General features: G+C 36.0%; 1 protein-coding gene and 1 non-coding gene across 2 annotated transcripts; one reads left to right on the top strand and one right to left on the bottom strand.

The window, feature by feature from the left end:
* Nucleotides 1-738: 738 nt before the first annotated feature.
* Nucleotides 739-871, bottom strand: LOC126031680 (small nucleolar RNA SNORA51). Its single transcript, XR_007503518.1, has one exon. It is a non-coding gene; the product is annotated as a small nucleolar RNA SNORA51 (small nucleolar RNA).
* A 7,185-nt stretch (nucleotides 872-8,056) lies between these two features.
* RLN2 (relaxin 2) lies at nucleotides 8,057-11,670 on the top strand. Its single transcript, XM_049772760.1, has 2 exons — nucleotides 8,057-8,267; nucleotides 11,348-11,670. The coding sequence occupies exons 1-2, from the start codon at nucleotides 8,057-8,059 to the stop codon at nucleotides 11,668-11,670; spliced, it is 534 nt and encodes a 177-aa protein (XP_049628717.1).
* Nucleotides 11,671-11,870: the final 200 nt, after the last annotated feature.

Genomic DNA, 11,870 nt, shown 5'->3' on the forward strand with positions numbered 1-11,870 from the left:
GTAGTAGGTTCTTTCTGAACACATCATAGGCCAGACTTCATTTCCTGGAGAAATTTTTTTCAACTGTTTTGACTACCTTGGTAGCAATAGACCTATTCAAATTTATTTTTACTTCCTTCTGAATTTTTACTTCCTCCTAAATTTTTATTTCCTTCAGCATCACGAGGCTGTACAGCTCTAGAAATTTATCTATTTCTTCTAGAGTCTCAAATTTGGTAGTATAAGATATTCATAGTAATGTAGTAAGCCAACTCTGATTTTGTTGTTTTGAATCATGATTTCCATTTCCTGTATAATTGATTTCTGCCTGGACAGATTTGTTTTGTTTATGAGCCACATGCAGCTATGTTTAAGACTTACTCCTGCCCATGTATTCGGGTATCACACCTGGGAGCTTGAAGGACCACCTGTGGTGTAGAGGATTGAACTTGTTTTGGCTGTGTGCAAGACAAGTGCCTTACCCACTGCAGTGTCTCTCAGGCCCTCTGCTTCAATGATGATTATCTACTTCTTCCTTACATTGATCTGTCTTTATTCTTTTTCTAGTTGTTTAATGTAAAGGTAGGTTGTCTATTTGAACCTGTTCTTATTTTCTTATGAATACTTGAGCTGTAATGAATTCCCTCTAAGCATATATTTTACTGTCTTAAAATTCTGATAGCACCAGAGAGATAGCATGGAGGTAAGGCATTTGCCTTTCATTTTTTTTTTTTCTTCTTTTTTTTTTTTTTTTTTTTTTTTTGTCCCCCAATTCACAATACATACCCGGCAAGGGGCCTGTGTTGAGGTGTATATGGGGTGCCTTTACTGTACCTCCTCTTTCTATACAGCCAGTGTAAAGAACACAGCCTGTGGTAAGAATTGGGAGGCCTTATTTTATCTTTTATTTATTTTTTTTTCTTCAGGGCAAACTAAAGTTGTTTTTTTTTTTAAGTAAGAATTCATTTAAAGGACAAAATTGATTAACCTAATAAGGTAAACTAATATAACATAATATAGTGACATAACATAACATATAATATAATTAATATAATAATACATGTAAGTCAAAGAAAGTTTCTGATTAAAAACACAATTTTTTTTCCATAATGGCTTACATATCTTTCACTGTAGTATTTTGGGTACATATTCACATTAAATCAGGGGAATACCCATCACCTAATATGTCCTCTTCTCAATCAAAAATCAAATATACTGAAAATAGGCAGAGTCCTGTCTAGAGGCTTCCAACCTCAGTTTGAGAGAGGATGTGAAAAAAGTAATTAAAATACCACAACAATACACACACACAAAAAAAAATATCGAATTAAATAACCGATAAGCACCACAACAATAAAGCAGGCACCACACAATAATCTCGGTTCTGAAATCAAATCATACTCAAGTGCAAAAAAGAAAGAGAAAGACAAAACAAAATAAAATAAAATAATATTGGAGACATCAACCGTAATCTCCACACCAAAATAAAGACGTCAAAAAAATAGATCATTTATTCTCCTCTTGCTGCTTTCATGGTATGTGGAAGACTTCTACTTTATCTTGGATGGTAAAATCAGACCTGTTTCTAGAGATCTTGGTGGCTGTGCAGATCAGGGAATGGAGTTTATGGAGTCTTTCTTTGTGGTTCTAGCAGTTATGCTTCTTCAATGTCCTTTTTTTGTTTTTTATGTATTCTAGGTGTTTCAGAATAGTGCTACCATTCTGTGTTTTTCTTTTGTCTTCTGACTTACTTCGTTTAACATAACATGATCTAGGTCCATCCACGTTGCTGCAAAGTCTGTGATTGTATCATTTCTAACTGCCATGTAATATTCCATTGTATATATGTACCACATCTTAATGATCCATTCATCTGTTGTTGGACATCGAGGTTGGTTCCAAGATTTGGCTATCCAAATCCAGACACAATTCTTTAAAGAAATAGAACAATCAATTATAAAATTCATTTGGAACCATAGAAGACCCAGGATAGCTAAACACATTCTGAAAAATGAGAAGTTGGGAGGTATCTCCTTACCTAACTTGAAACTATACTATAAAGCCATAGTAATAAAAACAGCATGGTACTGGAACAGAGACAGGACCTCAGACCAGTGGATTAGAACAGAATTCCCAGACATAAACCCCCAGATATATAGCCAACTAATATTTGATAAAAGAGGCAAGAATATGAAATGGAACAAAGAAAGCCTATTCAACAAATGGTGTTGGTACAACTGGAAACTCATATGCACGAAAGTGAAAATCGACCCATATCTCACTCCTTATACAAAAGTCAACTCAAAATGGATCAAAGATCTGGAAATCAGACCTGAATCTATAAAGTTTATCGAGAATAAAATAGGCAGAACACTCGAAGACCTTTATATTAAAAGGGTCTTTGAGAATGGAGCACCAATGGCAAAAACGTTAGCATCAACTATAAACAAATGGCATTTGCCTTTCATGCAGAAGGTCATCGGTTCAAATCCCGGTGTCCCATATGGTCTCCCGAGCCTGCCAGGAGAGATTTCTGAGCATAGAGCCAGGAGTAACCCCTGAGCACTGCCGGGTATGACCCAAAAAACAAAACAAAACAATTCTGATAGCATGAGTCTTCATTTTCATTTGTGCCAGATTTTTTTTTAATTTTCACTTTCTCCTCGAACCAACACAAAATAATGTTATTAAGTCCAAGTGATTGAGTCTTTTTCTAGCTTTCTGCTTATTTTTTATTTCTAACTTCAAAACATTATGATCTGATAAGATACTTGATAGGATTTCTATTTTCTAAATTTTATGGATACTGTGTCATATTATGGGGTCTATCCCAAAATATGATAGAAGAGTAATAGATAAGAATGTCTACACACCTGTTTTTGAATGAAGAGCTCTATAAATGTTTAGTAAGCCTACCCACTCTATTCTTCCTTAAAGGTTTCTGTTTCCTGACTGAATCTATATTTGTTTGGGATATCCAATGATAAGAATGTGGTTTTAAAATATCTGAATACTTTTGTTTTGCTATTTTAATTCATGCCTATTTTCCTTAACCTAATAATTTCCAGTTTCATCTTTTAGTATTGCTACAACTTGGATGGAACTGGAAATTAGAGGAAGAAAGAACAATACTTTATGATCTTGCTCATCTGTCAATATAGAGTAACAAAATGGACTAAATAATGACAGATGACAATAAACCCTTGTTAGGTGGTTACAGAACTGAGAAAACAAAGCACTGAGATGTGAGTGGGATTTTGAGGTCGAGAAAACATGGCATAAGAACAGTGATGGAGGGCTATGGGCACTTCAGTGCTGGTAAAGATGCAATAATTTTATACATCAAAACAACTTATAGGGGCCGGCGAGGTGGCGCTAGAGGTAAGGTGTCTGCCTTGCAAGCGCTAGCCAAGGAAGGACCATGGTTTGATCCCCCAGAGTCCCATATGGTCCCCCCAAGCCAGGGGCAATTTCTGAGCGCTTAGACTGGAGTAACCCCTGAGCATCAAACGGGTGAGGCTCAAAAAACCAAAAACCAAAAACAAACAAACAAAATACCCCAACAACTTATACATCAAAACTTAACAGGGAAGGTGCTGTCTTACATGCTTTCAACCCAGGTTGAAAATCCAGCACCCAGATGGTTCCCCTGTATCTCATTATGCAGTAGTAATTCCTGAGTATAGAGCCCAGAGTAAGCCAGTAGAACTTATCAGAGATGTAGCACATGCACAAAAAATAGTCAAAAGTTAACATTAATATATACATGTTATCTCATTACAGTAATAACAATAGTTTTAAAGCAATTAATAACAAAAAATCATGGATATACCAGTCTTGTAGCTTATCATACTGGGGTCCCTCAGGGAAGAAGGGAGGGCAAGTCCCCTGCTCAGCTGAAGCACACAGACCCACTTTATAACTGCTGCCATGTCAATGTCCCAGCCTCACTGCTTTTTCACTAATATCCTCAGAGACTCTAAATGTCCAAAATTTTAGGTATGGAGGTTTTGTAGCTGACATCTTCAGGGATGGTTTGGAGTCAGGGCAGGCCTTCTTCATGCCACCGCCACCACCACCACCAAAAGTTACCACAATCACTCTGCTTTGTACCACTGTGCTTCCAGAAGTACAGACACCCATGCCCACAAACCATCACTGTTACCATATGTTCATCAGCCCAGCTCCACAGATCCTCAAAGTCCCAGACCTCAGTGCTGCTTATTAAGTATCATGCCCAGTGAGCTCAATCAGAGGGAGAGAGACTGACACAGAATCTCTCTCATATGTGGGAAATAAAGAAACCTAATAAAATAATAAACTTCCATCATGGAAACTATTATGCTGAGTGAAATAAGTCAGAGGGAAAGAGATAGATGCAGAATAGTCTCACTCATCTATGGGTTTTAAGAAAAATGAAAGACATTTTTGTAATAATACCCAGAGACAATAGATATGAGGGCTGGAAGGACATACTCACTATATGAAACTCCCCACAAAGAGTGGGGTGTGCAGTTAGAAAAATAACTACACTAACAACTGTCATGACAATGTTAATGAGTGATAGAAGTAGAATGCCTGTCTTGATACAGGTGGGGGGGGAAGTAGGAGAGAGATGGGGGTAGTAGTGGTGAGAATATTGCACTGGTGAAAGGGGTGTGTTCTTTTTATGACTCAAACCCAACTACAATCATGTTTGTAATCATGTTTCTTAAATAAAGATATTATTAAAATATAAATAATTAATTAAATAAATAAATGTCCAGAGGTAATAGAAACAAAGAGCATGAGAACTAGGAAAAATGCCACTGTGGGTATAAGGAGGATTGGACAGGGCAACAGCTATGGTGGAGGAGGGAAGTGTTAAACTGGGAGGAGGAGATGGAATTAAAAGGTGGAAAAGTGTTATTCCCAAAAGTTTATCAACAACAATACTGTAAACCAGAGTACAAAAATTTATTTTAAAAACCACTTCTAGTATAGGCAGACTAGTGGAGAAAGGTGACTGTGGGGAGGGGGCAATTGGTGAAGGAAAATGGATACTGGTGAAGGGATTCATGTTGAAACATTATGTTCCTAAAATTCAATCATGAATAACTTTATAATTTCACCATGAATAAATAAAATTTAAAAATATGTAAAGTAAGTGTTTTTATTCTTCATTTAGAAAATGCAACCTACTAGGTTACTACAGATCCTAGTCAGGTACTCACAAAACAGGAAAATAATTAGAATAAAAAGTCAAGCCCCTGCTTTCAGCAAACATTATTAATAATTATACATTATATTGATACCCATATGCTGATGCAAAAAAATCTCGATCTCATAATTTTCAAGAGTTCAGTCATTTCTGGAAGCTCTGCAATATTTATTAGCCTCTGTCCGGTGATAAACCTGTACCTCTGAGTTTAGTCATTTCCCATAAATTCTTTTGAAAATGTATTTTAAAAGTTTCTATAATTGTCTTTCTAAAAGAACTAGAAAGTTGATGAGCCAGAGTGAAAGTATAGTGGGCAAAGCATTTGCTTTATCTGTGGTTGACCTGGGATCAATCCCTGGCACCTCATGTGGTCCCCTAAACTCTCTCAGGATCTGTGAATGCAGAACCTGGAGTAAACACTGAGTACCTGGGGTGTGGAGAAAAAAAAATTTTGAAAATTGACAAAGATTTTATTATGATGCTTGTAGAAAATGCTTGCCTATTTTGTGTCATATCTAATCTTAGAATATAATGGCAAGAATTGACCCCAGTTATACTGAATATTTCAGAATTCTGCACAATTGCAGAATATCTGTGTACATTTAAATAAGATTAAACATTTCTCCTTATATGAACACCTTTCCATGAAGTTTCAGTACCAAACGGGCCCATTAATAGAATTATTTTACAGGAGGAGAGTATAATATTCATTATTATAAGGCACTTTGAGGATTCTTTTTTTTTTTTTTTTTTTGGTTTTTGGGCCACACCCGGTAATGCTCAGGGGTTACTCCTGGCTATGTGCTCAGAAGTGCTCCTGGCTTGGGGGACCATATGGGACACCGGGGGATCGAACCGCGGTCCGTCCAAGGCTAGCGCAGGCAAGGCAGGCACCTTACCTTTAGCACCACAGCCCGGCCCCACTTTGAGGATTCTTTAAAAACTTCTCCTATTTCTTTTATTGTTAGGTATTCTGCAGTGCCAAGAATCAAACTTAGAACTGCTCCACTGAGCCAAAGGCTTGACACTTTCTATAAATAAAGGCTTCATTCTTAATGTACATTTTTTGCTTATTTAAAGATACTATGTTGTTTTAAGTTAGTTATTTTTAAAGTTTAAATACACAGATTACTATGAAGCAATATACAATCAGTCAATCTCTCTGACAAAGATTTGAAATGCTTCTCTTTGTGTATGATTGCTTTCTGCCCTTTAGAAATATAGACTACAATCTTAGATTAAAATTTAGTAAGTAACTGGTTATAATTAAACTCTCAGAAGACTAGATGAAAATGATAAATTCCGGACATTAAAGTTCAAATATAACAATCATGCATGGTTGAAGGAAAAGAACAGGAAAGTCTGTTTATATAAAGGGAATGTGCTGATTGGTGCCTGCTACAATGACCAACAAATTCTGTTGTGTTTGCTCCTCTTACAGGACCATGCTCTAGATTTGTTCTACACATAAGAGCTACTCCTGCTTTCCATGCTATCTTCCACGAGGAAGGACAAACTAGAGAAAGCAGAATATTCTTTACATTATTTATTCTAGTATTCCTAGTGAAGCGTAGGTAATCTGAGTACCTTTTACAGCAAGTAAATGAATTACTGGAAAAAAGCTTATTTGCACAGGAATTTCATAGTCAATTATGACAACAAATAATGATATTATTAATAATCATACTGCCAAATCAATATGTGGTATTTTAATGTGGGAATATTGGACATTAAAATGATCTCTCACCAAATACATAAAATTAATACAGTTAAATTTTAAAACATAATTTGTTCTACATGTCATCAAATTGCTACATGTTATTTCTTTTCTGTTTTGCTTGTATGTTTTTGTATTTACATGTTTTTGTATGCGTGTATGACAGATTTCTTATTTTCTAGCTAAGTAGAATACAATGTCAGGATAAATGTGTTCAGGTAATTGGTTTCCAACAAACGCTTTTCCAGAGAACTTAAAACTATTTAGTGGATAAAGTATATTGTAAACATCAGATAGTGAACAGATTTACATAAGTGCAGTGAAAATTTTAGTGTTTTCTATTTTCTTTTTTAACTAATTTTTTTTTGGTTTTGGGGTCACATCTGGTGAGGCTCAGGGGTTACTCCTGGCAATGTGCTCAGAAATTGCTCTGGCTCGGGGGACCATATGGGACTCCGGGTATCAAACCTAGGTCAGTCCATTGTGCTATTGCTGGGCCCCCTTTATTTTCTTTTTTGAGGGGGTTACCTCTGGAGAAGCTCAGGGCTTACTCGTGGCTTTGTGTGAAGGAATCACTCCTGACACACTCGGAGAATCATATGGGTTACCAGGAATAAAACCTGGGTTGGCACATGACAGACAAAATGCCTTGCCTGTCCCCACCCCCAAATTTAATGCTACTTTACCAGTCTTAAGATGAGAAGATTTCAATTCTTCTATTGTCAAAATATTACCCATTTAGCCAATGTATATTTCAGAGTGTAAAGTAATTCATAGATATTATCTTAGACTTGGTTATGCAGCACATATTTGTGCCGGAAAGCAGAGTTTTACAACTTAGCTTTACAGTAAATGACTTCAAATACCATCAGATGATGTAAAATGATTTGAGGGTAAGACTAAGGAAAAAAACAAAGTTGTAGAAGTAGCAGGACAAAACACTAGACTGCAAAGGATATACAGTTGTGATAGGAGTAAAAGAGGTAGGTGCGGAAAGAGGCGGAGCTTGAGCCACTGTCTGACATTCCAGATGCTAACTAACCAAAGGGCTATAAAAGCCAGTGGAAAGCAGGCTGGAAGGAAGACATCCTGAAAGCCTGTATCCAGACTTTAGACACAGACTCCAGTGTCTGATCCGAGCAAGAACCACTAGGATGAAGATGCCGAGGCTGATCTCAGTCCACTTGCTAGGACTCTGTTTGCTACTGAGTCAACTCCCCGGAGAAATTCAAGGCCAGAGGTGGGACACCGTTATTAAGGCCTGCGGCCGGGAATTGGTGCGCATGCAGATCAGAGTCTGTGGCAACTCGCTGTCCATGTGGAGAGAGATGCAAGCCAAAAGGCTTAGACGCGAAGCTGGACCACCCACAGGTGAGAGCTCCCGCCCACACCGATTCTCTGTACTTCCCATTGGCTGCTGTTGTGCCAATCAAAACCGGCGTCCACTCTGGTTTTCTACCTCGTCTGCTCACAGGGGTTGAGTCTTAGCTGTAGTGCATTGCTTTTCTAGTTAGGATTTCAGTGTCAGTGGAGATTTAACCCAGAAGGGTGAATCCTACTGAAAAAAAACAACAACAAACAAACAAACAAACAAAAAAACCCGACAAAACCCGCCTTCTTTAGGCATTCAAAGGGTTCCTCTTTCCGTTCTCGTGCCAGGGTGGGAGAAATGGGATGCCACAGAGGAGGTAAGGCTGTTAGAAGATTTATGTCAGTGGGACATAAATCTGCATAGAGCCTTAGTAGGTTCAAGTGAGGTAGGAGCTGCTGATCATGATGGTCTGAGGATCAAAGTCTGGGGGCAAAACGTGAACTCTTGGAGTGTTAACAGGTTGTGTTTAAGGATGCTCATGTTTGGAAAGAAAAAGAACAAAAACTCTGGCTCGTGCCATCAAACCTTTTTAATTTAAATTTTATTTGAAGTTCATTAAAGAAAAAAATGCAGCTAAAATCCCACAGAGATTTCTACCATTTGGAGGCTCTAAAGGATTTTTGTATAAAGCAAGATTTTAGGAATGTATATAGAATGGTTTAAATAAATTCTTAGCTATAAGCCATTTAGAATTATAAATTTAAAGCTAAGTTAAAAATGGCTATGAAACCATTCATAATTAAACTGCTCTGTGAAACAAAATTAATTTTAAATAATTGCTTTAGATTTTATTATGCATACAAATTTGAGAAACTACGACTATATTTTAGAAGCTTCACTTACAGCCTATAAATTACTGGTCTCTATGTAGTAGCATTGTGCTCATTATTTACTTCCTTTTTGTGCAATTTAAAGCAAGTTTATGAAGGTACCTTCTTTTTTCTTTTGGTTTTTGGGTCACACCTGGCAGCGCTCAGGGGTGACTCCTGGCTCTATATTCAGAACTCACTCCTGGCAGGCTCGGGGGACCATATGAGATGCCGGGATTTGAACCACCGTCCTTCTGAGTCTAAGGCAAACGCCTTACTGCTGTGCTCTCTCCGGCCTTGGTACTTTCTTTTCTAAAGTGTTGATGAGAATTTGACATATTTTAAATAAGTATTGATATACTTCTCTTGTATTACTCAAAGCATATGGCAGGGTACAGAAACTAACGAAACACGAATGAAACAATGATAGCAGTACTTTGGCTATGATAATTTCTTTTTTGAGTAATAGGTTGTTATTGAAGACTTCTGTACTAATTAGTCTAGTGAACCTGATATCATACAAAAGCATCATAAAGGTTGTACTGAAATCTTAGTAAAAAAAAAAAGAAATCTTAGTAACAGCCTTCTAATTAAATATATCAATATTAATTTTAAATGGTTTACTTTTTCACACAAAAGGCACTCATTTAATAATATAAAAGCAAATGGAAATTAGAAGTTTAAAATCAGTTACAGGGCCCAGAATGATAGTACATCAAGTACAGTAGGTAGGGCTCTTGATTTGCACAAGGCTCAAGCTCTAGTACCCCATAAGGTTTCTTTTTGAAACCTCTCAGGAATGACTCCTGAGTATAGAGCCAGGAGTAAGCCCTGATCATGGCATGTGTGGGCCCTCAAATAAACAAAAGCTGTTATATTAATGTTATATTTCCAAAATGATTCTTTAAGAAGTTTTAACCACTTATCTTGACTCTAACTTGTGGCCAAAATTTTACTAGGTTATTTTCAGTTGAATTATATAGTGAGTACTAATGAAAACAATTGTTTAAAAATACTTTAAATTCTTTCAGAATATAGAAATTTAGACAACTGTGTGCATACAAATGTGCTCAAAGATTTTTAGACAATAGTATGGAAACAACCTAAATATCAATTAACTCTTTATTTTTGAACATCCTTGGATACTTTAAAAACAGGCTTCTTCCTAGTGACACATAGAACTAGCATTTTACACTATCTACAAAACTGGAACAAAAGGTTTACAAAGACAATAAATACTAATCACGTCTTAAAGTCAATCATAAACTCTCAAAGTTAGTTTTTCTTTTAATTAGTTTCTCTAAAGTAAATGCTACTGTGTGACACTCTGTGAAAAAGACATTGGTAAATAAATTCACACGGAACTCAGTAACTTCCTGCTATTAAAGTATAACAGTTGGTAATGTTGCCTTTTAAGCCATAACTTGAAGCAGTAACTTGCCACTACTGAAGATCTGATAGTTTAAAGTAGTCCACATATACCTAATAGGTTACTATCACAACTCAGAAGTTGCTTAGTTAATAATAGAAGGAAATTATTCTGGTAAAAAAAATTTACCAGTGGTTTTCAATGAAAAAGACAACTACAGAAAAATCAGGGAAGTCAAAGGACTATGACGAAAAAGCTCTAAAGTGACATGAAAAAAGTGTAATCTTAAAGCACCAGCACACTCTAAATTGCTAATTATTATGAGATAAGCAATTGTGGTTCATTTTTTTACAATGAAGTAAAATAAATTTTTTAAAGAGATTTGCTTAGAGAAATGTGAAAGGAAATAAAAAGTTTCATGTTCAAGAAAGAACATGGATTGTCCAGAGAAGGAGTAAGTAGATAGAGAGGGCTCTATATAATGTCTGCAATTTGTTTTGGCTTGGAGTTCTTTACATACAAAAAGAGTTAATTTGGGTGTTGTCATATAAAAATAACTTGAATAATTTTTGTGGGTAAGGCCACCATACCAAATAGGTACTCAGAATTTACTTGTAGGTCTATATGTGGTGTTGGTGATTGAACCAGAGTCAACACAGCAGCATACCTTACCTCCTATATTATCTCCCCAGCCCCAAACTTTGGACCCTCTATGGCCCTTTTATATTCTTACTACCTTTTCAACTTTTACCTTTTGTTGTTTAATTATTATTAATGCAATGTTCTTTTGTAAAAGGAAATTCAAGTGTGGTTTTTGTTTGTTTGTTTATTGTATTTTTTATATTCAAGGCTTGAATAATCTTTCTATCTCTTCAACCTCCCTTTTTCTTTTTAACGTTAGAATTCCTGCCAACTTCTTTGAAGATAGATGAGGAAACCTTAAAAATGCTAACAGAATTCGTCAAGTCACTGAATACATCATCGTCTTTGAATCATGCAACAATGACTAAGCTACAACAAACTTCATTAGAAGAGGCTAATATTTTCTTTAAAGAATTCCAGAAAATGATCTGTACTAGTGACAGCAGAGGATTAGACAACACTGAATTAATCAACATAGGCTGGGATAAAAAATCCCGAAAAAAGAGACAGGTATCAACTTCACTGAGTAGTAAATGTTGTTATTCAGGATGTACTTTAAGAGATATTGCTAGATTTTGCTGATATGATGCTCACTGTTTCTTCTTTGATATTTAGAATATTCTTGATTGACATTCAACATTGACAGGACTCCACTAAATATCTGAATGCAACAAGTCACTTTTAGTGTCTGTTTTTTAATTTGTGTGTAATAAAATATTACGTGTATTATTGTAGTTTCTCATAATAATACTCTATGCTAAAATGATATTTGTTATTTTTCA

Source organism: Suncus etruscus, chromosome 1, assembly GCF_024139225.1.
Source record: "Suncus etruscus isolate mSunEtr1 chromosome 1, mSunEtr1.pri.cur, whole genome shotgun sequence".
In the NCBI taxonomy this organism is placed as follows: domain Eukaryota; kingdom Metazoa; phylum Chordata; class Mammalia; order Eulipotyphla; family Soricidae; genus Suncus; species Suncus etruscus.

Coding starts and splice junctions, on each gene's coding strand:
- RLN2 (XM_049772760.1), top strand. CDS start 8,057: ATGCCGAGGCTGATCTCAGTCCACTTGCTAGGACTCTGTTTGCTACTG. Junction 8,268..11,347: donor CGAAGCTGGACCACCCACAG/GTGAGAGCTCCC, acceptor TTTTAACGTTAG/AATTCCTGCCAACTTCTTTG.